The sequence below is a fragment of the Oncorhynchus gorbuscha genome, linkage group LG07 (genome assembly GCF_021184085.1).
Source record: "Oncorhynchus gorbuscha isolate QuinsamMale2020 ecotype Even-year linkage group LG07, OgorEven_v1.0, whole genome shotgun sequence".
Lineage (NCBI taxonomy): Eukaryota > Metazoa > Chordata > Actinopteri > Salmoniformes > Salmonidae > Oncorhynchus > Oncorhynchus gorbuscha.
In genome coordinates this window covers 47593066-47618470 of record NC_060179.1, presented here as the reverse complement: position 1 = coordinate 47618470, position 25405 = coordinate 47593066, and the positions used below count along the sequence as shown (strand labels likewise).

Here is a 25405-nt window from a genome sequence, read left to right as displayed (position 1 = left end):
TCCCTGTTCACCCACGACTGCGTGGCCACGCACGCCTCCAACTCATTCATCAAGTTTGCAGACGACACAACAGTGGTAGGCTTGATTACTAACAACGACGAGACGGCCTACAGGGAGGAGGTGAGGGCCCTCGGAGTGTGGTGTCAGGAAAATAACCTCACACTCAACGTCAACAAAACTAAGGAGATGATTGTGGACTTCAGGAAACAGCAGGGGGAACACCCCCCTATCCACATCGATGGAACAGTAGTGGAGAGGGTAGCAAGTTTTACGTTCCTCGGCATACACATCACAGACAAACTGAATTGGTCCACTCACACTGACAGCGTCGTGAACCTCAGGAGGCTGAAGAAATTCGGCTTGTCACCAAAAGGACTCACAAACTTCTACAGATGCACAATCGAGAGCATCCTGGCGGGCTGTATCACCGCCTGGTACGGCAACTGCTTCGCCCTCAACCGTAAAGCTCTCCAGAGGGTAGTGAGGTCTGCACAACGCATCACCGGGGGCAAACTACCTGCCCTCCAGGACACCTACACCACCCGATGTTACAGGAAGGCCATAAAGATCATCAAGGACATCAACCACCCGAGCCACTGCCTGTTCACCCCGCTATCATCCAGAAGGCGAGGTCAGTACAGGTGCATCAAAGCTGGGACCGAGAGACTGAAAAACAGCTTCTATCTCAAGGCCATCAGACTGTTAAACAGCCACCACTAACATTGAGTGGCTGCTGCCAACACACTGTCATTGACACTGACCCAACTCCAGCCACTCTAATAATGGGAATTGATGGGAAATTATGTAAATATATCACTAGCCACTTTAAACAATGCTACCTTATATAATGTTACTTACCCTACATTATTCATCTCATATGCATACGTATATACTGTACTCTACATCTTCGACTGCATCCTTATGTAATACATGTATCACTAGCCACTTTAACTATGCCACTTTGTTTACTTTGTCTACATACTTATCTCATATGTATATACTGTACTCGATACCATCTACTGTATGCTGCTCTGTACCATCACTCATTCATATATCCTTATATACATATTCTTTATCCCCTTACACTGTGTATAAGACAGTAGTTTTGGAATTGTTAGTTAGATTACTTGTTGGTTATCACTGCATTGTCGGAACTAGAAGCACAAGCATTTCGCTACACTCGCATTAACATCTGCTAACCATGTGTATGTGACAAATAAAATTTGATTTGATTTGAGTTATTTTTATCCTCCACTAACACAATAAGCAAGTAACTATTTAGCTAGTTAAGTCACTTCAGCTACAATGCACGGCAAGGCAATCTTACACAATTGTACATTCCATTTGTAGTAAATGCTTTAGCGAGCTAGATTCTTTACATCCACTGTTTCTCAAGATGACAGCCTGGTTTACTGGTTCTCTCAGGAGTCCCTGTCACGCCCTGACCATAGAGACCCTTGTCTCTCTATGGTGTAGTAGGTCAGGGTGTGACTAGGGGGTATTCTAGTTTATAATTTCTATGTTGGTGTTTTGTATGATTCCCAATTAGAAGCAGCTGGTAATTGTTGTCTCTAATTGGGGATCATATTTAACCTTTTATAACTAGGCGGAGCTATTTTAATTTTGGGATGAAAAACGTTCCCGTTTTAAACAATATATTTTGTCACAAAAAGATGCTCGACTATGCATATAATTGACAGCTTTGGAAAGAAAACACTCTGACGTTTCCAAAACTGCAAAGATATTGTCAGTGAGTGCCACAGAATGGATGTTACAGAAACAACCCAGATAAAAATCCAATCAGGAAGTGCCGCATTTTTTGAAACCGCCTCATGGCAATGACTCCTTATATGGCTGTGGAGGAGCTAAGAGTCAGCTTACGTTTTCCACGTTTTCCCCAAGGTGTCTGCAACATTGTGACGTATTTGTAGGCATATCACTGGAAGATTAACCATAAGAGACTACATCTACCAAGTGGTCGCTTGGTGTCCTCCGTCGCAATTATCGCGTAATCTCCAGCTGCAGTATTTTTCCGTTTGCCTCTGATGAGAAACCAACTGCCACTAATTATTTTTCATCGAATAGAATTGTGAAAAACACCTTGAGGATTGATTCTAAACAACGTTTGCCATGTTTCTGTCGATATTATGGAGCTAATTTGGAAAACAGTTTGGCGTTGTAGTGACCCGCATTTTCGGGTTTTTTTTCTTAGCCAAATGTGATGAACAAAACGGAGCTATTTCTCTTACACAAATAATATTTTTGGAAAAAATGAACATTTGCTATCTAACTGAGAGTCTCGTCATTGAAAACATCCGAAGTTCGTCAAAGGTAAATTATTTTATTTGAATGCTTTTCTTGTTTTTGTGAAAATGTTGCCTGCTGAATGCTAGGCTTAATGCTATTCTAGGCTATCAATACTCTTACACAAATGCTTGTGTAGCTTTGGTTGAAAAGTATATTTTGAAAATCTGAGATGACAGTGTTGTTAACAAAAGGCTAAGCTTGTGTTTCAATATTTATTTCATTTCATTTGCGATTTTCATGAATAGGAAACGTTGCGTTATGGTAATGAGCTTGAGGCTATGATTACGCTCCCGGATACGGGTTTGGAATCGCAAGAAGTTAAGTAGATATCTCCCACCTGTTGGTAGGATATTGTTTTGTTTGTGCATGTGCACCACAGAGTCACGTTTAGTTGTTCGTTGATTGATTTATTGTTTTTTCTTTAAGTTTCACTTTGCAATAAATATGTGGAACTCAACATCCGCTGCGCCTTGGTCCCGTTCTTGCACCTTGGTCCCATTCCTACGACAACCGTGACAGTCAGTAAAACATTAAACAACACGAATTACAATGTCATACTCACGTCATAACGCCAGCTAACTTGCTAAATAGCGATTTTGGTAAATAAACTTTGTGACAAAAAAATCTGCACAATCATTTGTCTCTACATTAACTTCTTGCGGCGACTCATCCCGGATCCGGGATCGTGACTACGGCTCAAGCTCATTACCATAACCCAAAATGCAAAAAAATATTCTTAGAAATATTTAACCTCCACACATTAACAAGTCCAATAGCTCAAATGAAAGATAAACACCTTGTTCATCTACCCAGCAAGTCAGATTTCTAAAATGTTTTACGGCGAAAACATAGCACATATTTATATTAGACCACCACCGAAACAAAAGACGAGAGGCAGCCATTTTGTCCCAGAAAATATAAAATTATAAAAGCAGGATTAAAAAATAAATCTTTCACTAACCTTTTGAAAATCTTCATCAGATGACAGTAATAGTACATGTTACACAATACATTTTTTTTTTCAATAATATGCCATTTATATCCATAAATCTCTGTTTACAATGACGACATTTAAAAAAATGCTACTCAAATGTCCGGAGAAATGATGATAGCTCCGACAGATAACGTCAGATAACAAGCAATAAACATGACTAAATATACATGTTCTACATATAGTTACAAAGATACACTTCTTCTTAATGCAACCGCTGTATTACATTTATTTTTAACGTTACAGAATTTGTTCACTGGCTATACAATGAGACGGCGCTCAGATATTAGCAGTATGTCTCCTCTACGTTTGGAGTCCACAGAAACCCAAAATAACCACGTAAATATTCCCTTACCTTTGATGTTCTTCGATCAGAAGACGTAGAAGGAGTCATACTTACCCAATACATCGTTTGGTTTCACGTTGTGTGTCTCTGTATTAGCATATGCTAACAGCTTCAGCTGAAATGCACCCAAAATGACTTCTGGTCCCACACTCTTGCGCATCAAAACTTCAAATTTACATATTATATGTCGACTAAACTGGTCAAACTATGTGCAGAATCGAGCTTTATGATGTTTTTAACATGTAAAACAATGATCAGCGCGAACAGACAAACCGCCTTCAATTGGTGTTTCTTGGAAAAGAGTGTGCCCCAAATCGGCCGCGCGCAATAGAGTGCATGTATTTGAGAGTGACCCGAACATTTTCGCCCACCAAACGACGAGGGCTCGCGAGATTCTCACAATGAACGCGGCATTTGAAAGCAGGCATCGCGCTGAACACATACATACAGTTCCCAGATCGGTAGCTGCCTGGGAAGGGTGGGGGCGATGACGTCAAAGTTGACCCAACTTTTCTCTTGACAAGAGAGAGTTTGGGAGAAAGGCTGCCCTGAGAGTTCTGCTTTACATACAGACATAATTTAAACGGTTTTAGAAACTTTAGAGTGTTTTCTATTCAATAAGAATTATTATATGCATATATTAGCAATTTTGGGAAAAAATATTTTCAGTTTACTATGGGCACGCACTTCCTCCAAAGGGGGCAGTAATTGAGGCCAAGTCTTAAGAGGTTACCTAACATATTCATCTCAAATGTACATTTTTTACTTGACTCGTTATGACGTTGTATTTGCTTCCACTGTAATGTTTTGTCAGCCATCTTTGCTGAAGAATGTCACCAGGGGCGGGTGGCTCGCATCAAATTCGTCATTGGACCCACATGATATGATTGGTCATATAAAAACCTTGTGACCCAGATGCATAATGAGTGCTCTAACTCCCCCTTGTGGTGGTCTGGAGCAATGAAGCCGTGGCGCTGGGTACCTCTAAGCCCTGCGGTGTAAGTTCACAACTTTTAAAGGAGGAACCACTGTAGGGCAGCAGCCTCTAAGCTGCAGGATAGCGTAACTGGGTGCAAGATGGCCTTGAGATAGAAGGTTTTTGCAGTCTCTCTGTCCCACCTATGCTGACATCGCCTTCTGGATGATAGCGGGGGGAATAGGCCGTGGCTCGGGTGGTGGATGCCCTTTATGATCTTTTAAGCCTTCTTGTGACATCCGTTGCTGTAGGTGTCCTAGAGGGCAGGTAGTATGCCCATGGTGAAGCATTGGCCAGACCGCACCACCCTCTAGAGAGCCCTGCGGTTGTGGGCGGTGCAGTTACCTTAACAGGTGGTGATACAGCCCGACATGATGTTCTCAATTGTGCATCTGTAAAAGTTAGAAGGTTTTATGGGCCAAGACAAATTTCTTCAGCCTCCACTGTGGTCAAGCTGATGTGGATAGGGGCGTACTCCCTCTGCTGTTTCCTGAAGTCCACGATCAGCTACTTTGTTTTGTTGATGTTGAGTGAGAGGTTTTTTCCTGGCACCACTCTCCCAGGGCCCTCACCTCTTCCCTGTAGGCTGTCTCGTCATTGTTGGTAATCAGGCCTACTACCGCTGTGTCATCTGCAAACTTGATGATTGAATTGGAAGCATGGGTAGCCATTCAGTCATGGGTGAACAGGGAGTACAGGAGAGGGCTGAGTACGCACCCTTGTGGGGCCGATCAGCAAAGTAGCGGTGTTGTTTCCTACCTTCACTACCTGGGGGTGGCCCATCAGGAAGTCCAAGATCCAGTTGCACAGGCGGGGTTCAAACCCAGGGCCCGAACTTAATGATGAGTTTGGAGGGTACTATCGTGTTGAATGCTGAGCTATAGTCAATGAACAGCATTCTTACATAGTTATTCCTCTTATCCAGAAGGGATAGAGCAGTGTGCAGTGTGATGGCAATCGCATCATCTGTGGATCTATTGGGGGAAGTAAGCAAATTGAAGTGGGTCTAGGTGATATGATCCTTAACTAGCCTCTCAAAGCACTTCATGATGACAGAAGTGATTGCTACGGGGCAATAGTCATTTAGTTCAGTTCAGAGTCACAAAAACCACAAATAGAGATACAATTAATCACTAACCTTTGATCATCTTCATCAGATGACACTCATAGGACTTCATGTTACACAATACATGTATGTTTCGTTTGATAAAGTTCATATTTATCAAAATATGAATTTACATTGGCACGTTACATTCACTAGTTCCAAAAACATCCAGTGATTTTGCATAGCCACAACATTCAACAGAAATACGAATTTCTCACAACTCTGCAAGCATGACACTCCAACCGGTTTCCCAGTTAGATATTTTTTGAGTTTCCTAGTTCAGCCCGAGCACAGCATACTTTTTTTGGACACATATTTAAATTGATTGTTTTTCTTACCCATCTCCACACAATATCCCATAATGACAAAGTGTTTGCAGATTTATTGAAAATGAAATACAGAAATATATAATTTACATAAGTATTTACACCCCCGAGTCAATACATGTTAGAATCACTTTTGGCAGCGATTATAGCTGTGTTTTCTTTCTGACTAAGTCTCTAGGACCTTTCCACACCTGGATTGTGCAACATTTGTCCATTATTCATTTCTAAATTCTTCAACCTCTGTCAAATTGGTTGTTGATCATTCCTAGCCAACCATCCTCAGGTCTTGCCATAGTTTTATGAGTAGATTTAAGTCAAAACTGTAACTTAGCCACTCAGGAACATTCACTGTTTTCTTGGTAAGCAACTCCAGTTTAGATGTGGCCTTGTGTTTTAGGCTATTGTCCTGCTGTCTGGTGGAAAGCAACCAGTGTTTCCTCTATGATTTTGCCTATGCTTAGCTCCATTCCATTTCTTTTTAACCGGAAAAACTTCCCCGTCCTTAATATTTACAAGCATACCCATTACATGATGCAGCCAAAATGTGGAGAGTGGTACTCAGTAATGTGTTGTATTGGATTTGCCACAAACGTAAAACTTAGTATTCAGGACAAAAAGTGAATTGCTTTGCAACATTTTTTTAAATGTAGTGCCTTGTTACAAACAGGATGCATATTTTGGAATATTTTGTATTCTGTATAGGCTTCCTTCTTTTCACCTTGTCAATTAGGATAGTATTGTGGAGTAACTACAATGTTGTTGAACCATCCTCAGTTTTCTCCTAACACAGCCATTAAACTCTGTAACTGTTTTAAAGTCAGCATTGGCCTCACGGTGAAATTCCCTGAACAAAGCATTACGCAGAGTGCAACATTTGCACACTCCCTACAAACTTTTTGAAAAAAACTGCTGAGATGGGACTGCAGGTAGTACCATCCCAGACCGCTTTAGGAGAACAGCCACACCATTCCTTGCAACTGGGTCTTGATCAAGCAGCACTTTTGAGACGGGCCCTTGGAGCCCAGGTGGAAGGGATTGTTCCAGATTCTGCTGACCACCCAGACTGCAGTGAAGTACCAGGGTCAAAATGCTTGGCTCCATGCCTCCCACTGCAAGAGTCCCAGAGCCAGAGGAACCTGAGATGACTTCTGATGGAAAGCGGTAAAGGCACTGCAGTAAATCTAGGACTGGTATCATGCCTGGCCCTGTTTATATTACTAGAGTCCAGTGAAGCAGGGCCAGGAGATCCAGAGAGAATGGTCATTACCACCATGTCGACCAATATGATTGTGCCCTTTGTCAAAGGAGTGATTGTCACATTTGCAAAGGTAAACCCTGTACTCCCTTAAATCCTTGTAAATTATGTTTCTTATTTTCATTGTTAGTAACGCAAATTTCTGAAGCCTCTGATTGGAGATAGAGAAGATAACGTTTCCCTTTGATTGATTGCTGGTATAGTTGTGCTTATGTAAGTCTCCATAGCACAAAAGGGGGAATTGTGAAGGAAAAATTAAGCTTAATGACAATTGTGTTAGACAACTGTACTGTGTGCTTTAAAGCTATTATCCAAGTTGAACTAGAACCGGACAAATCTGGATTTGAGGTAGGGGAGTATGAGGAGGAGGGGGGCGGTGAATATCACTTGGATACCTACAGTATATGTATGTCTTATATGATAGATAAGCTTGCCAATAATAGAGAATACTGATCTAAACCACATATTCCTAAATTAAAATGTATTTGTGTCTAAGAGAGTCCAATCCTGGACTCCCCTGCACAGGTCACTATTGAATAAACTCTGGGTGAATGTTTAACAGTTCTCAACTACAAGAGCTGATTTTTCTACCACATTAACGCACACACAGACAGACACATCACACAACCCTCACACGTGCAACCACACACACACACACACACACACACACACACACACACACACACACACACACACACACACACACACACACACACACACACACACACACACACACACACACACACACACACACACACACACACACACACACACACACACACACACACACACACACACACACACACACACACACACACATAGAGACTCACCTGCAGTGCCTGTGTACTCCTGCTACTGTCTCAATGATGGAGCACTCGCCCTCATTGAGGCAGAAGGCCAGGTCCTTGTCATCGATGCATGACTTGAAGACATCTGAACGCAGACCAGGGGATGTGGGAGCCACTGTGAAAAGGAGCGAGAGAAAGAGAGATGTTACTGGTTGTCACAAAGAGGCAATTTGCTTTGGGTAACGTATACACTTCAGAACCACAGCAAAAACGACAACATTTGTTTATTAAGAAAGAAAGACAACAGAGAGGGGGAGAGGGAGAGAGAGAGAGAGATGTGCCCAAAATGAGCAAAAAAGACTGCAATTCTATGCTACTGTATTTCTGCCAGGAGTACTTTATTATTTCTTGATTTGGCTAATTGTATGAACAGTAAAGATTTTTTTAAATGTTTAGACAAGTATCTTGGCCCTATGATCATGGACTATATCATTAAACATGCATCATACATGCAGCTTCCATACACACTGACAAGTCTACTTGGGAGCTTATGGTGCTACGTTGATATGAATAATATTCAGTAGCAGGTGTCACAATACGGCCGGTCAGAATCAATAGGTTAATGGAGAGGAACTAAGTAGACACTGCAGTCTCTCTCCACTCCTTCCTGTTAATCATCAACGTTGTTGACACCAACTGTAGTAAGGAGAGACACAGATACATGAACAATCCTGTCTGCATCAACTCAGTATTCATTTGTTGAATGGGAAATCATTATTTGTTCACTAAGGAGGCTTTGATATACAGATTATCAGAATAATGCAAACATTTGATGTATAGCACATCAACAATATGGATACTCCACAAAAAAAAATGTGTTTTGGTTAAAAATTAGCAGTTGTTTTGTCGTAGGTGTTGGAGGTGGAACTGAATTACAGCTGTCAAATCCACAAGTGGCTCTCAGCATTATATGGAAAGTGGACATTGCCATTGGCTGTATGGAGTCACATGAACAGAAATCCCATGCAGGCTTGTTTACAAGTTGAACACTAGAATATGAGATGTAGTCTACACCTCGGTTAGGATGATAGAAATCCTCAATGTTAAGTTTAATGATTTTTCAAGTTGAGTGTAATTATTTCTATATAGCCTAAACTCTCTCACACTGACCTTCTAACATGAGTGGAGCGGGTGGGACTTTGTGACAATGATGCAAGAGCAGCTGCTCATTGATTTGACTGCTCCCAACTCAGTTCCACCTCCAACACCTCTTATCTGCGCTAGCTGCCAACATCGGGTGAAATTGCAGAGCGTGAAATTCAAACTACAGAATTATCAATATTTAACTTTCATAAAATCAAAGTGTAATACATCGAAATAAAAGCTTAACTTCTTGTTAATCCAGCCGCTGAGTCAGATTTCAAAAAGGCTTTACGGCGAAAGCACACCATGCATTTATCTGAGGACAGCGCCCCGTCTACAAAACCATGAAAAACATATTTCAACCTGGCAGGTGTGACACGAAAGTAAAAAATAGCGATATAAAAAATGCCTTACCTTTGAGGATCATCTTCTGTTGGCACTCCAAAAGGTCCCAGTTACATCACAAATGGTCCTTTTGTTCGATAATGTCCTTTATATCCATAAAAACTCAGTTTAGCTGGCGCTTTAGTCAATAATCCACCCAGTTTCCCTCCATCAAAATGCATACAAAATGAATCCCAAACGTTACTAATAAACTTTTCCAAACAAGTCAAAAAATGTTTATATTCAAACCTTAGGTACCCTAATACGTAAATGAACTATACAATTTAACCTTTTGTGACTAGAGGGCAGTATTTTCATTTTGGGAAAATTAACGTTCCCGTAGTAAACGGGATATTTTGTCAGGACAAGATGCAAGAATATGCATATAATTGACAGCTTAGGATAGAAACACTAAAGTTTCCAAAACTGTAAAAATATTGTCTTTGACTATAACAGAACTGATATTGCAGGCAAAAGCCTTTATGTTGAAGAATACCCGTAAGTGGCTACATTGTGCAAGTGGTCACCTGATGCTCTCAGAGTGATTCTCGCGTAAAATACAGAGGTAGCCATTATTCCAATTGGTCCTACTGAAAAACCAATTGTCCCGGTGGATATATTATCGAATAGATATTTGAAAAAAAGGAACTGTTTCGGTTTTTCACATTTGTTGTTTTGGTATTTTGTAGTGTTCACGTTTATGGTCTTTATTAAACATGTTGATCTCTAACCACGCTGCGCTTTGGTCCGATCCTTCATCCACAGAAGAAAACCGTTACAGCTACTTCTGTGAATGTCTGAACACTGCATCCAAAAATGAACTGGACATGACTTTGTAAGGACTGTGTTTGTGCAAAATGTTTCAGTAAAAAACATTGTGGCTAGCTCAAATGTTACTTGTCGCGTCAATCAAAACTAGACATTATAAATAAGCGTTCTAATCACACCGGTTTGAGGGTACGCTGCAGGGACCACTGTAGAATGATCACACCCTTCCGTTGGTACATATCAAAGGTTTAAGAGGAACCTTTTAACCACAATGCCACAATGGAACCAACTTAATCCTTACCTCCCATTGAAATTCATCAATTTGTGTGGTCTAGGGTGGTCTTAGCTGCTTCCACCGGAACACATATACCGAGGGTCACATCTTTGGTTTTCGAAGTGTGTGTGTGTGTGGGGGGGGGTGCAAAAATACATATGTTTATTTTTTGGGGGGGAGGGTTAGATCAGCTTTAAAATTGCAGATAGGTTGTGGCTTCCATTGGCTCCCGAGTGACGCAGCAGTCCAAGGCACTGCATCTCAGTGCTAAAGGCATCACTACAGACACCTGTTCGATCTCAGGCCATATCACAACCGGCTGTGATCGGGAGTCCCATAGGGCGGAGAACAATTGGCCCAGCGTTGTCCGAGGTTAGGGGAGGGTTTGGCCGGGGTAGGCCGTTATTGTAATATAAGAATTTGTTCTTAACTGGCCTAGTTACATAAAATATTTACAATCCCCCATATATTTTTCTGTAAATCCCCTGTTTATATATTTTGCTTTCTTTTCCCTTAACCCTACCATTCCTCCCCTAATTGATGTAAACTATTGGGCAACAACACAGGCTTATACAGTATTTGATCAGGAAAAAAGTATTTGATCCCCTGCTGATTTTGTACGTTTGCCCACTGACAAAGAAATTATCCGTTTATAATTTTAATGGTAGGTTTATTTGACCAGTGAGAGACAGAATAACAACAACAACGCATGTCAAAAATGTTATGAATTGATTTGCATTTTAATGAGGGAAATAAGTATTTGACCCCATCTCAATCAGAAAGATTTCTGGCTCCCAGGTGTCTTTTATACAGGAAACGAGCTGAGATTAGGAGCACACTCTTAAAGGGAGTTCTCCTAATCTCAGTTTGTTACCTGTATAAAAGACACCTGTCCACAGAAGCAATCAATCAATCAGATTCCAAACTCTCCACCATGGCCAAGACCAAATAACTCTCCAAGGATGTCAGAGACAAGATTGTAGACCTACACAAGGCTGGAATGGGCTACAAGACCATCGCCAAGCAGCTTGGTGAGAAGGTGACAACAGTTAGTGTGATTATTAGCAAATGGAAGAAACCCAAAAGAACTGTCAATCTCCCTCGGCCTGGGGCTCCATGCAAGATCTCACCTCATGGAGTTGCAATGCTCATGAGAGCAGTGAGGAATCAGCCCAGAACTACACGGGAGGATCTTGTCAATGATCTCAAGGCAGCTGGGACCACAGTCACCAAGAAAACAATTGGTAAGACACTACGCCATGAAGGACTGAAATCCTGCAGCGCCCGCAAGGTCCCACTGCTCAAGAAAGCACATATACATGCCCGTCTGAAGTTTGCCAATGAACACCTGAATGATTCAGAGGACAACTGGGTGAAAGTGTTGTGGTCAGATGAGACCAAAATGGAAGTCTTTGGCATCAACTCAACTCGCCGTGTTTGGAGGAGGAGGATTGCTGCCTATGACCCTTAGAACACCATCCCCACCGTCAAACATGGAGGTGGAAACATTTTGCTTTGGGGGTGTTTTTCTGCCAAGGGGACAGGACAACTTCAACACATTAAAGGGATGATGGACGGGGCCATGTACCGTCAAATCTTGGGTGAGAACATCCTTTCCTCAGCCAGGCTCAAGAAGAAGCACATTAACGTCCTGGAGTAGCCTAGCCAGACTCCAGACCTTAATCCCATAGAAAATCTGTGCAGGGAGCTGAAGGTTTGAGTTGCCAAACGACAGCCTCGAAACCTTAATGACTTGGAGAAGATCTGCAAAGAGGAGTGGGACAAAATCCCTCCTGAGATGTGTGCAAACCTGGTGGCCGACTACAAGAAACGTCTGACCTCTGTGATTGCCCAACAAGGGTTTTGCCACCAAGTTGTAAGTCATGTTTTGTAGAGGGGTCAAATACTTATTTCCCTCATTAAAATGCAAATCAATTTATAAAATTTTTGACATGCGTTTTTCGTTTTTTTTTGTTGTTATTCTCTATCTCACTGTTCAAATAAACCTACCATTACAATTATAGACTGATCATTTTTTTGTCAGTGGGCAAACGTACAAAATCAGTAGGGGATCAAATACTTTTTTCCCTCACTGTACTTCCAATTTATACATATAATATAACATTTTACGGGCACAGTATATTATACATTAATTATTTTGTCTGTTTTTAGTCCCATCCTTCAGCTCCAATTAACACCTCCCAAAAGTCTCTGAACAATTTCCAGTTTTGATTTCTATTTCGAATATATTTTTCAACTGTGCTGCGATGTGTCTTAAAAGTTCTGAACCTTTCTATTCTCATAGATTCTACATATTGCAAATACATTTTATATTTTTGCTGAGTATTATTATATTATTGATCGATTGACTATGACTTTTTAAGTGACACAGCAGTGCTATTTGCAGAGGGGGACATAGCTTGGCATGGGGGTCTGAAGTCCCCCCCATTTCATGCTATTCTACACAATCTAATATGACTCCAGGCTCTTCTAGCCGTCTCTATTAAGAACAACAAAAGTAAGTAAAATTGGCCACTGTCATCACGCTAAACTCAGCAAAAAAAGAAACATCCTCTCACTGTTAACTGTGTTTATTTTCAACAAATTTAAATATTTGTACGAACATAGAATGCAACAAGTAAGACACAAACTGAACAAGTTCCACAGACATGTGACTAACAGAAATGGAATAATGTGTCCCTGAACAAAGGAGGTGTCAAATCAAAAGTAACAGTCGGTATCTGGTGTGGCCACCACCTGCATTAAGTACTGCATTAAGTACTGCAGTCCTCCTCATGGAGTGCACCAGATTTGCCAGTTTTCTGACATTTCTGGGGGGAATGGCCCTAGCCCTCACCCTCCAACAGGTCCCAGACGTGCTCAATGGGATTGAGATCCAGGATCTTTGCTGGCCATGGCAGAACACTGATATTCCTGTCCTGCAGGAAATTACACACAGAACGAACAGTATGGCTGGTGGCATTGTCATGCTGGAGGGTCATTGCGTTCCTGGTGAGTTCCTGGTGTAACTCGGGCAGTTGTTGTTACCATCCTGTACCTGTCCCGCAGCTGTGATGTTCGGATGTACCGATTCTGTGCAGGTGTCGTTACATGTGGTCTGCCACTGTGAGGACAATCAGCTGTCTGTCCTGTCTTCCTGTAGTGCTGTCTTAGGTGTCTCACAGTACGGACATTGCAATCTATTTCCATGGCCACATCTGCAGTCCTCCTGCCTTCTTGCATTATGCCTAAGGCACGTTCACACAGATGAGCAGGGACTCTGGACATCTTTGTTTTGGTGTTTTTAAGACTTTCCACCTTCTTCACTTTTGTCCCGTCAATGTGGATGGGGGGGTGCTCCCTCTGCTGTATCCTGAAGTCCACGATCATCTTCTTTGTTTTGTTGAAGTTGAGTGAGAGGTTATGTTCCTGACACCACACTCTGAGAGCCCTCATCTCCCCTTATAGGCTTATAGTCTTATCATTGTTCGTAATCAAGCCTACAGTGGTTTCTCCACCGAAAAGTGTTGAGATTATGCTGCTGTATTTAGAGGTAATTTGTGGTTTAGTACTGTACCCTGTGTCACTGCTTCATTGCTGCAGGCCAGTGCAAGGGGGAGTTAGAGCACTGATTATGCTTTTGGGTCCCAAGGCGCTAACGTGTCTCTAACTGACAGTGAATGGCGATATAAACCAAATAGAAACTGATAATTGTGCACAACTTCAACATTGAATTTCAATCAACTAAATGATGAGGATGGTGATTGAATTTAGAACAATAGTCTAAGATTTGCTGTTCCTCTGTCCTGCACCAATACACTTATTTTTTTGTTACTAACTCGTCAGTATTACTTACTAAAACTAAAATGATTTTCGTCTAAGAGAAATGAAAATGTTAAATTATATTCTTAAGATATATATGTTGACTGAATATAAGCAAGTGGTGTCTGCTAATAATCAAGTTGATAGCACAGTCATATAGCCTCGGCACGTACATTTGAAGTCGGACGTTTATATACACTTTAGCCAAGTATTTTTTAACTCAGTTTTTCACAATTCCTGACATTTAATCCAAGTAAAGATTTGGGGTCCTAGGTCAGTTAGGATCACCACCTTATTTTAAGAATGTGAAATGTCAGAATAATAGTAGAGAGAATAATTTATTTCCACTTTTATTTCTTTAAACACATTCCCGGTGGGTCAGAAGTTTACATACACTCAGTTAGTATTTGGTAGCATTGCCTTTAAATTGTTTAACTTGGGTCAAACATTTTGGGTAGCCTTCCACAAGATTCCCACAATAAGTTGGGTGAATTTTGACCCATTCCTCCTGACAGAGCTGGTGTAACTGAGTCAGGTTTCTAGGTCCCCTTGCTCAAACACATTTTTTTTCAGTTCTGCCCACAAATGTTCTATGGCATTGAAGTCAGGGCTTTGTGATGGCCACTCCATTACCTTGACTTTGTTGTCCTAAAACCATTTTGCCACAACTTTGAAAGTACGGTTGGGGTCATTGTCCATTTGGAAAACCCATTTGCAACCAAGCCTTTACTTCCTGTCTGAGGTCTTGAGATGTTGCTGCAATACATCCACCTAATTTTCCTTCCTCATGCTGCCATCTATTTTGTGAAGTGCACCAGTACCTCCTGCAGCAAAGCCCCCCTACAACATGATGCTGCCACCCCCGTGTTTCACAGTTGGGATGGTGACCTTCGGGGTGCAATCATCCCCCTTTTTCCCACAAACATAACAATGGTCATTATGGCCAAACAGTTCTATATTTGTTTCATCAGACCAGAGGACATTTCTCCAAAAAGTACGATCTTTATCCCCATGTGCAATTGCAAACCGTAGTCTGGCATTTTTATGGCGGATTGGGTAAGTAAGGGCTTTTTGAAATCTGGCACAGCGGCTGGATTAATAAGACGTTCATCTTTTAAATGATGTAGAATACATATATTTACAAGAATGTTTACTATAACAAATGGTGTATTTAGAATGTTAGCTCTCTGCAGTTTCACCGGATGTTGTTATGGTGGGACGTTAGTGTCTCACCTACCCTAGAGAGGTTAGATAGTGCAGCAGGGTGATTTATAGGTATGGCTCAGCAGGTTACACACACACACACACACACACACACACACACACACACACACACACACACACACACACACACACACACACACACACACACACACACACACACACACACACACACACACACACACACACACACACACACACACACACACACACACACACACACACACACACAGTCTACTTACTGTAAACACGTACACAGATTTACATACCCAATCACACTTTTTCACATGCTGCACTTCCTTGCATGTGTAAATATACTGAACAAAAATATAAATGCAACATGTAAAGTGTTGGTCCCATAATTCATAAGCTGAAATAAAAGATCCCAGAAATGTTTCATACACACAAAAAGATTATTTCTCTAGAATTTTGTGCGCAAATGTGTTTATATTCCTGTTCGTGAGCATTTCTCCTTCGCCAAGAAAATTCATCCACCTGACAGGTGTGGCATAAAAAAAGCTGATTAAACAGCATGATCAATAAACAGGTGGACCTTGTGCTGGGGAAAATAAAAGACCACTCTAAAATGTGCAGTTTTTCCACAACACAATGTCACATATGTCTCAAGTTTTTAGGCAGATTGAAATGGGCATGCTTACTGCAAGACTGTCCACCAGAGCTGCTGCCAGATAATTTAATATTTAATGTCACGAACGTCATCAGAGAAATGACCGGACCAAGGTGCAGCGTGGTGAGCATACATTTTGTTTTGTTTGAATGTTGCCAACAAAAACAAGAAGCAACCAAATGATTGTGAAGCTTACTCTGGCTATACAGGCCACTAACAAGTCAACTATCCCCAACTAACTACAAAAAAACAGGATACAGAAACAGAAAGACGCAAACGTGGCGCACACGAACACACACAGAAAATAAATACTTACCCACAACTTCACCATCATTCCATTTGGCTGCAGATGAAAACGTATGCTCCGGTTGGAACGTTATTGGACATATATGAAAATAACATCCTGAAGATTGGTTCTCTACTTAGTTTGACCAGTTTATTCGACCTGGAATATATATTTTTGAAGTTTTCGTCCGAGTTCTCCTGGACCAGCGTCAGCTTTTGGGCACGTGAGCTGAAAGTGCTTGCAAATGCAGCTAACTGGACACTAGTATTGGACATTATGGAACAAAACAACGATTTATTGTGGAACTAGGACTCCTTGCACTGCATTCTGATGAAAGATCATCAAAGGTAAGGGAATATTTATTATGTAATGTCGCATTTCTATTGACCCCAACATGGCGGAGAAATATATTTACGTCTGAGCGCCGTCTCAGATTTTTGCTTGGTAGGTTTTTTTCGTAATGTTTAAAAAAAATCTGACACAACGGTTGTATTAAGAACCAGTGTATCTTCAATTATATGTAGAACATGTATCTTTAGTCAAAGTTTATGATGAGTATTTCTGTTATCTGGCGTAGCTCTCTGTAATTCCTCCGGATATTTTGGAGGCTTTTCTGAACATGGCGTCAATGTTAACTGAGATTTGTGGATATAAATATGCATATTATCGAACAAAACATAAATGAATTGTGTAACATGTCATTTGATGAAGATTATCAAAAGGTTAGTGATTCATTTTATCTCTAATTCTGCTTTTGTGACTATCTTTGTCTGGGAAAAAATGGCTGAGTTTCTTTTTAGATTTGGTGGTGGTCTAACATAAATATATGTTGTGTTTTCGCTGTAAAACATTTAAAATATCTGACATGATGGGTAGATTAACAAGATGTTTATCTTTTATTTGCTGTATTGGACTTGCTAATGCTAACTTACTCATTTTTGACCAGGCAGTTATATAATCATTTACACAGCATAAAAACCACAGACACACAGACAATGAGAAATTGAGATTGTGAGCTACTGATTAAACTCAGACAAAACTAAAACTTTCTAGTGCATGTGCAGCGTCTCCCTTCCACGATCACACACGAGTCAAGAATGCTTCGATTTGATAACCGTGAGTCAAGACCTGCAAGACGTGTGCGAGACAAACTGGTTGCATAGAGTCAGGACAAGGTGAAGGGTCAGAGGCAGAACAGGGAGAGCAGGTTAGGCCTACTAAGGCTAGGTCTCTGTTAGAGGACAGAAGAGCCAAGCATAGCAATAGGTATGCTCATGTATTTCTTTTTAAAGTCATACAATATGATAATCAATCTCAGAGCACAATAAATACATGAGTGAATAAAAAGATGAATGATAGGTAACAGGTTCACTCTCCCATTGGCCACAGCTTAACAAGCGACCTTATAGGTTATTTGGGTTATTTGGTTTGTCCCCGTCTCTTGCCTCTTTTTTACCAACACAATATGCTCTTTGATTATTTTGTCTACAGATCATAATGTTATCTCCTATTGTTAGTAATGACTGTTTCTGTTTTGCAGGCCAAACCACATACATCCATCTCACTGTGAGTGTCACACCCTGACCTTAGAGAGATGTTTTATTTCTCTATTTGGTTTGGTCAGGGTGTGGGTGGGCATTCTATGTTTTCTATGTCTTTGTTTTTGGCCGAGTGTGGTTCCCAATCAGAGGCAGATGTCTATCGTTGTCTCTGATTGGGAATCATACTTAGGCAACCTTTTTTCCACCTAATGGGTAAATATTTATTTGCTGTGTATGTTTGTGTGCGCCACGGTTGCGGCTCTTTCTGGTTTCCTGTTTTTTTTTGTGAAGGTTTCACTACGATTAAAACATGTGGAATTACATGCACGCTGCGCCTTGACAGGGACTTTGAGGACAGTGATCGTGACAGTGAGACAAGACATCAAACAGCATATTTGACCCTTTCAATGACTGTCAAACCATTATTTCAGGATGAGGGGGGATGTGGACCGAGAGTACCTCAGTCCAGATCTTAATGTGTTCCACATGTACAGGCTCTACAAAGACAAGAACACCATGGCGAAGGCAACATTCTGGCTTTAGTGGGACATTTTCAATCAGCAGAATATCACATTTGCCAATGTTATAGATTCTACAAAAAACTGTCATCAGTAGCCACAGAATAGGAGAGGGCAAAGGTTTTGGCGGAGAGTGAGCTGCACCACAGTAAAGCTGAGAAAGCACACTCATAGCGCCAAAATGACAAAAGTGTCATCTACTACCAAAAGCAGCAATCAAACTACAACCTTTGAGTTCAAGACTTAGGAACATAGGAGCCTGAAACTATGTGCGTTTGGGATGAAGAAGTTAGATGTGGCAAGCTGTTTATTTTTTATTATTATTTCACCTTTATTTAACCAGGTAGGCCAGTTGAGAACAAGTTCTCATTTACAACTGCGAACTGAGCAAGATAAAGCAAAGCAGTGTGACACAAACAACAACACAGAGTTACACATGGAATAAACAAACATACAGTCAAAAACACAATAGAAAAAAATCTATATACAGTGTGCACAAATTAGGTAAGATTAGGGAGGTAAGGCAATTAAACATTGGAGTGATAGATGTGCAGAAGTTGAATGTGCAAGTAGAGATACTGGGGTGCAAAGGAGCAAAAAAAATCGGGATGAGGTAGTTGGATGGGCTATTTACAGATGGGATATGTACTGGTGCAATGATATGTGAGCTGCTTTGAAAGCTGATGTTTAAAGTTCGTGAGGGAGATATGAGTCTCCAGCTTCAGTGATTTTTGTAGTTCGTTCCAGTCATTGGCAGCAGAGAACTGGAAGGAAAGGCAGCCAAATGAGCAATAGGATTTGGGGGGGAGCAGTGAAATATACCTGTTGGAGTGTGTGCTACGGATGGGTGCTACTATGGTGAGCTGAGATAAGGCGGTGCTTTACCTAGCAAAGACTTATAGATGACCTGAAGCCAGTGGGTTTGGCAACGAATATGAAGTGAAGGCCAGCCAACAAGAGCATACAGGTCGCAGTGGTGGGTAGTATATGGGGCTTTGGTGACAAAAGGGATGGCACTGTGATAGACTGCATCCAATTTGCTGAGAAGAGTGTTGGAGGCTATTTTGTAAATGACATCGCCGAAGTCAAGGATTGGTAGGATGGTCAGTTTTACGAGGGTATGTTTGGCAGCATGAGTGAAGGAGGCTTTGTTGCAAAATAGGAAGCCGATTCTAGATTAATTTTGGATTGGAGATGCTTAATGTGAGTCTGGAAGGAAAATGTGCAGTCTAACCAAACACCTAGGTATTTGAAATTGTCCACATATTCTAAGTCAGAACCATGCAGAATAGTGATGTTGGACAGGCAGGCAGGTGCGTGCAGCGATCAGTTGAAGAGCAAGCATTTAGTTTTACTTTCATTTAAAAGCAGTTGGAGGCCACGGAAGGAGTGTTGTATGGCATTGCAGCTCATCTGGAGGTTAGTTTACACAGTGTCCAAAGAAGGGCCAGAAGTATACAGAATGGTGTCGTCTGCGTAGAGGTGGATCAGGGAATTGCCCGCAGCAAGAGCGACATCATTGATATATACAGAGAAAATAGGCTTCCCGAGAATTTAACCCTGTGGCACCCCCATAGAGACTGCCAGAGGTCTAGACAACATGCCCTCCAATTTGACACACTGAACTCTGCCTGAGAAGTAGTTGGTGAACCAGGCGAGGCAGTCATTTGAGAAACAAAGGCGGTTGAATATGCCGAAATGAATGTGGTGACTGAGAGTCGAAAGCCTTGGCCAGGTTGATCAATATGGCTGCACAGCATTGTCTTTTATCGATGGCGGTTATGATATCGTTAAGGACCTTAAGCATGGCTGAGGTGCACCCATGACCAGCTTGGAAACCAGATTGCATAGCGGAGAAGGTACGGTGGGATTCTAAATGGTCGGTGATTTGTTTGTTAACTTGGCTTTCGAAGACCTTAGAAAGGCAGAGTAGCATAGATATAGGTCTGTAACAGTTTGGGTCTAGATTGCCTCTCCCTTTGAAGAGGGGGATGACCGCGGCAGCTTTCCAAACTGTGGGGATCTCAGACGATACAAAAGAGAGGTTGAACAGGGTAGTAATAGGGGTGCAACAATTGCGGCAAATAATTTTAGAAAGAGAGGGTCCAGATTGTCTAGCCCAGTTGATTTGTTCGGGTCCAATTTTTGCAATTCAGAACATCAGCTATCTGGATTTGAGTAAAGGAGAAATGGGGGAGGTTTGGGCAAGTTGCTGTGGGGGGTGCAGGGCTGTTGACAGGGGTAGGGGTAGCCAGGTGGAAACCATGGCCATCCATAGAAAAATGCTGATTGATATTCTCTATTATCGTGAATTTATCAGTGGTGACAGTGTTTCCTGGCCTCAGTGCAGTGGGCAGCTGGGAGGAGGTGTTCTTTTTCTCCATGGACTTTACAGTGTCCCAGAACTTTTTGGAGTTTGTGCTACAGGATGGAAAATTCTGTTTGAAAACTCTAGCCTTTGCTTTCGTAACTGACTGTGTATATTGGTTCCTAACTGAAAAGTTGTATATCACGGAGACTATTCGATGCTAATGCAGTAGGCCACAGGATGTTTTTGTGTTGGACAAGGGCAGTCAGGTCTGGTCATACATTTTTTGAACGGGGCATGCTTATTTAAGATTGTGAGGAAAGCACATTTTAAGAATAACCGGGCATCCGCTACAGACGGAACGAGGTCAATATCCTTCCAGGATACCCTGGCCAGGTTGATTAGAAAGGTCTGCCCGCTGAAATGTTTTAGGGACCATTTGACAGTGATGAGGGCTGGTCATTTGACCACAGACCCTTTACGGATACAGGCAATGAGGCAGTGATCGCTGAGATCTTGGTTGAAGTAAGTAGAGGTGTATTTAGAGGGCAGGCTGGTCAGGATGATATCTATGAGGGTGCCCGTGTTTACCGATTGGGGTTGTACCTGGTAGGTTCATTGATAATTTGTGTGAGATTGAGGACATCTAGCTTAGATTGTAGGATGGACGGGGTGTTAAGCATGTCCCAGTTTAGGTCACCTAACAGTATGAGCTCTGAAGATAGATGGGGGGCAATCAATTCACATATGGTGTCCAGGGCACAGTTTGGGGCAATGGTGAGAGACTGTTTCTGGAAAGGTGGATTTTTAGAGGTAGAAGCTTAAATTGTTTGGGCACAGACCTGGATATTATGACAGAACTCTGCAGGCTATCTCTGAAGTAGATTGCAGCTCCACCCCCTTTGTCAGTTCTATCTTGGCGGAAAATTAGATAGTTGAATGGAAACGTCAGGATTTTTGTTGGCCTTCCTAAGCCAGGATTCAGACACAGCTAGGACATCCGGGTTGGCAGAGTGTGCTAAAGCAGTGAGTAAAACAAACTTAGGGAGGAGGCTTCTAATATTACAATTCATGAAACCAAGGCTTTCATGAGAGCGCCTGGGGAATGGGAGTGGAGCTTGGCGCTCCAGGGCCTGGATTAACCTATACATCACCAGAGGAACAGAGGAGGAGTAGGATGAGGGTACGGCTAAAGGCTATAAGAACTGGTCGTCTAATGTGTTCGGAACAGAGAGTAAAAGGAGCAGGTTTATGGGCGCGGAAGTATAGATTCAAGGCATAATGTACAGACAAGCATATGGTAGGATGTGAATACAGTGGAGGTAAACCTAGGCATTGAATGACGATGAGAGTGGTTTTGTCTCTAGAGACATTATTTAGACCAAGTGTGGTCACCGCATGTGTGGGAGGTGAAACAAAAGGGCTAGCTAAGGCATATTGAGCAGGGCTTTAGGCTCTACGGTGAAATAAGACAATCACTACCCAAAACAGCAATGGACAAGACATATTGACATTAGGGAGAGGCATGCGTAGCCGAGTGATCACAGGGACCATTGGGAAGCTAGGCGAGATTCAAACAGGTAGCGGGCCGGGGTTGGCAGGCTAGCAGAAGGGCCTTAGTGGGACATCGTGACGGAAGAAGTCTGTTCTAGCCGCCTCGGACGGTTACGTCGGCAGACCAGTCGGGTTGGATCAGCAGGGCTCTGTTTATGCAGTTAATGGGTCCAGGCCAATTGGTAAAATAGCTATTGTAGCCCAAGAAATTGGCTGATGGACCTCTTCAGCTAGTCGGGAGATGAATCTAGCACTAGGCTATTTCCAGGCTCACTGGTGCTTGCTTCGAGACAGAGACATTAGTCAGGGTGTAACCTCTCAGATAGCAGCTAGCTAGCTGCGATGATCTAGGTGAAAAGGTTTAGAGCTTGCGGTAGGAAACCAGAGATGTGGAGAAAAAGCAGTCCGGTATGCACTGGGTTGGATCGCGCTGTGCAGACTGGCAGGAGTTGACCTGGCTAATATTAGCTGATGACCACTAGCAGTGGCTAACTGACTACTAGCCGGTTCCAAAGTATAGAAAATAGCAGAACCATACCACATTGGGTGAGGCAGGTTGCAGGAGAGTATGTTGAAAAATACGAAAAATATACGAAGGAAAAAAAATATTATATATACAGGACACGACAAGACAAAGACAAAGACGTCTGAACTGCTACGCCATCTTGGATTGACTCCTGAAGTGGGTCCAGACCATGTTAACTCCACTGGTCAAGCCAAGAGTGAGAACTTGTCATCTATAGTGACCGATGCTGTGACCAGAACAACAACTGGCGAATGCTGAACCTAGTGTGCTTGCTCATCTCATTGGGTTACTTCTCGCAAGTGGAACAAACGTTCATGCTGGCTGGGTACTCATTTCTTCCCTGTGATCAGTCCTTTGCTGTCATTGAGAAACAACGCAAGGTTTCAGAACTTCATACCCACGATGATGTCGCAAAAACAGCTTTAATATCATTCAAAGGTTGTGTGAAGACTTCAGGCAGCTCCCTGTCATGCAGGTGAAAGAGGACCCAAAAGCGACTTAACAGAAACAGAGTTTATTTAAGTCCAAAACGGAATAACAGAAATCCTCTAGACTTGTAGAGGGGAAACAACTGGAGAAGCGGCCACAGACTGCAGGTCGCTTCGGGTAGGCGCAGGCCGTAGTCGACAGAGACACCTGCTCACACGCAGCATCTGATGAAGGCAAAAAACACGACAGGACAGGGCGATACACAATCACGGCAAAAACACGACAGGACAGGGCGAAACGCAATCACAGCATAGTGAATACAATACAAGGAACCGACGGGACAGGAACGGATCACAAAGGAATAAATAGGGACTCTAATCAGGGGAAAGGATCGGGAACAGGTGTGGGAAGACTAAATGATGATTAGGGGAATAGGAACAGCTGGGAGCAGGAACGGAACGATAGAGAGAAGAGAGAGCGAGAGAGTGAGAGAGGGAGGGGGAGAGAGAGGGATAGAAGGAGGGAAAGAACCAAATAAGACCAGCAGAGGGAAACGAATAGCATGGGGAGCACAGGGACAAGACATGATAATAAATGACAAACATGACAGTACCCCCCACTCACCGAGCGCCTCCTGGCGCACTCGAGGAGGAATCCTGGCGGCAACGGAGGAAATCATCGATGAGTGAACGGTCCAGCACGTCCCGAGACGGAACCCAACTCCTCTCCTCAGGACCGTAACCCTCCCAATCCACTAGGTATTGGTGACCCCGTCCCCGAGAACGCATGTCCATGATCTTATGTACCTTGTAAATAGGTGCGCTCGACAAGGACGGGAGGGGGAGGGAAGACGAACGGGGGTGCGAAGAAAGGGCTTAACACAGGAGACATGGAAGACAGGATGGACGCGACGAAGATGTCGCGGAAGAAGCAGTCGCACAGCGACAGGATTGACGACCTGGGAGACACGGAACGGACCAATGAACCGCGGAGTCAACTTACGAGAAGCTGTCGTAAGAGGAAGGTTGCGAGTGGAAAGCCACACTCTCTGGCCGCAACAATACCTTGGACTCTTAATCCTGCGTTTATTGGCGGCTCTCACCGTCTGTGCCCTGTAACGGCAAAGTGCAGACCTCACCCTCCTCCAGGTGCGCTCACAACGTTGGACAAACGCTTGAGCGGAGGGAACGCTGGACTCGGCAAGCTGGGATGAGAACAGAGGAGGCTGGTAACCCAGACTACTCTGAAACGGAGATAACCCGGTAGCAGACGAAGGAAGCGAATTGTGAGCGTATTCTGCCCAGGGGAGCTGTTCTGCCCAAGACGCAGGGTTTCTGAAAGAAAGGCTGCGTAGTATGCGACCAATCGTCTGATTGGCCCTCTCTGCTTGACCGTTAGACTGGGGATGAAACCCGGAAGAGAGACTGACGGACGCACCAATCAAACGACAGAACTCCCTCCAAAACTGTGACGTGAATTGCGGGCCTCTGTCTGAAACGGCGTCTAACGGGAGGCCATGAATTCTGAATACATTCTCAATAATGATTTGTGCCGTCTCCTTAGCGGAAGGAAGTTTAGCGAGGGGAATGAAATGTGCCGCCTTAGAGAACCTATCGACAACCGTCAGAATCACAGTCTTCCCCGCAGACAAAGGCAGACCGGTAATGAAGTCTAAGGCAATGTGAGACCATGGTCGAGAAGGAATGGGGAGCGGTCTGAGACGACCGGCAGGAGGAGAGTTACCCGACTTAGTCTGCGCGCAGTCCGAACAAGCAGCCACGAAACGGCGCGTGTCACGCTCCTGAGTCGGCCACCAAAAGCGCTGGCGAATAGACGCAAGAGTGCCTCGAACACCGGGATGACCAGCTAACTTGGCAGAGTGAGCCCACTGAAGAACAGCCAGACGAGT

At 42.8% G+C, this 25405-nt stretch overlaps 1 protein-coding gene across 1 annotated transcript in view; it reads right to left on the bottom strand.

Moving 5' to 3' along the window:
• LOC124039937 (pro-neuregulin-3, membrane-bound isoform-like) overlaps positions 1 to 25405 on the bottom strand; it is a 277071-nt gene that overhangs the window by 164532 nt on the left and 87134 nt on the right. The window contains exon 2 of the mRNA XM_046356508.1: positions 8137 to 8269. Within this exon, the coding sequence (XP_046212464.1) occupies positions 8137 to 8269 (133 nt within the window). The remainder of the gene's footprint in view (positions 1 to 8136; positions 8270 to 25405) is intronic.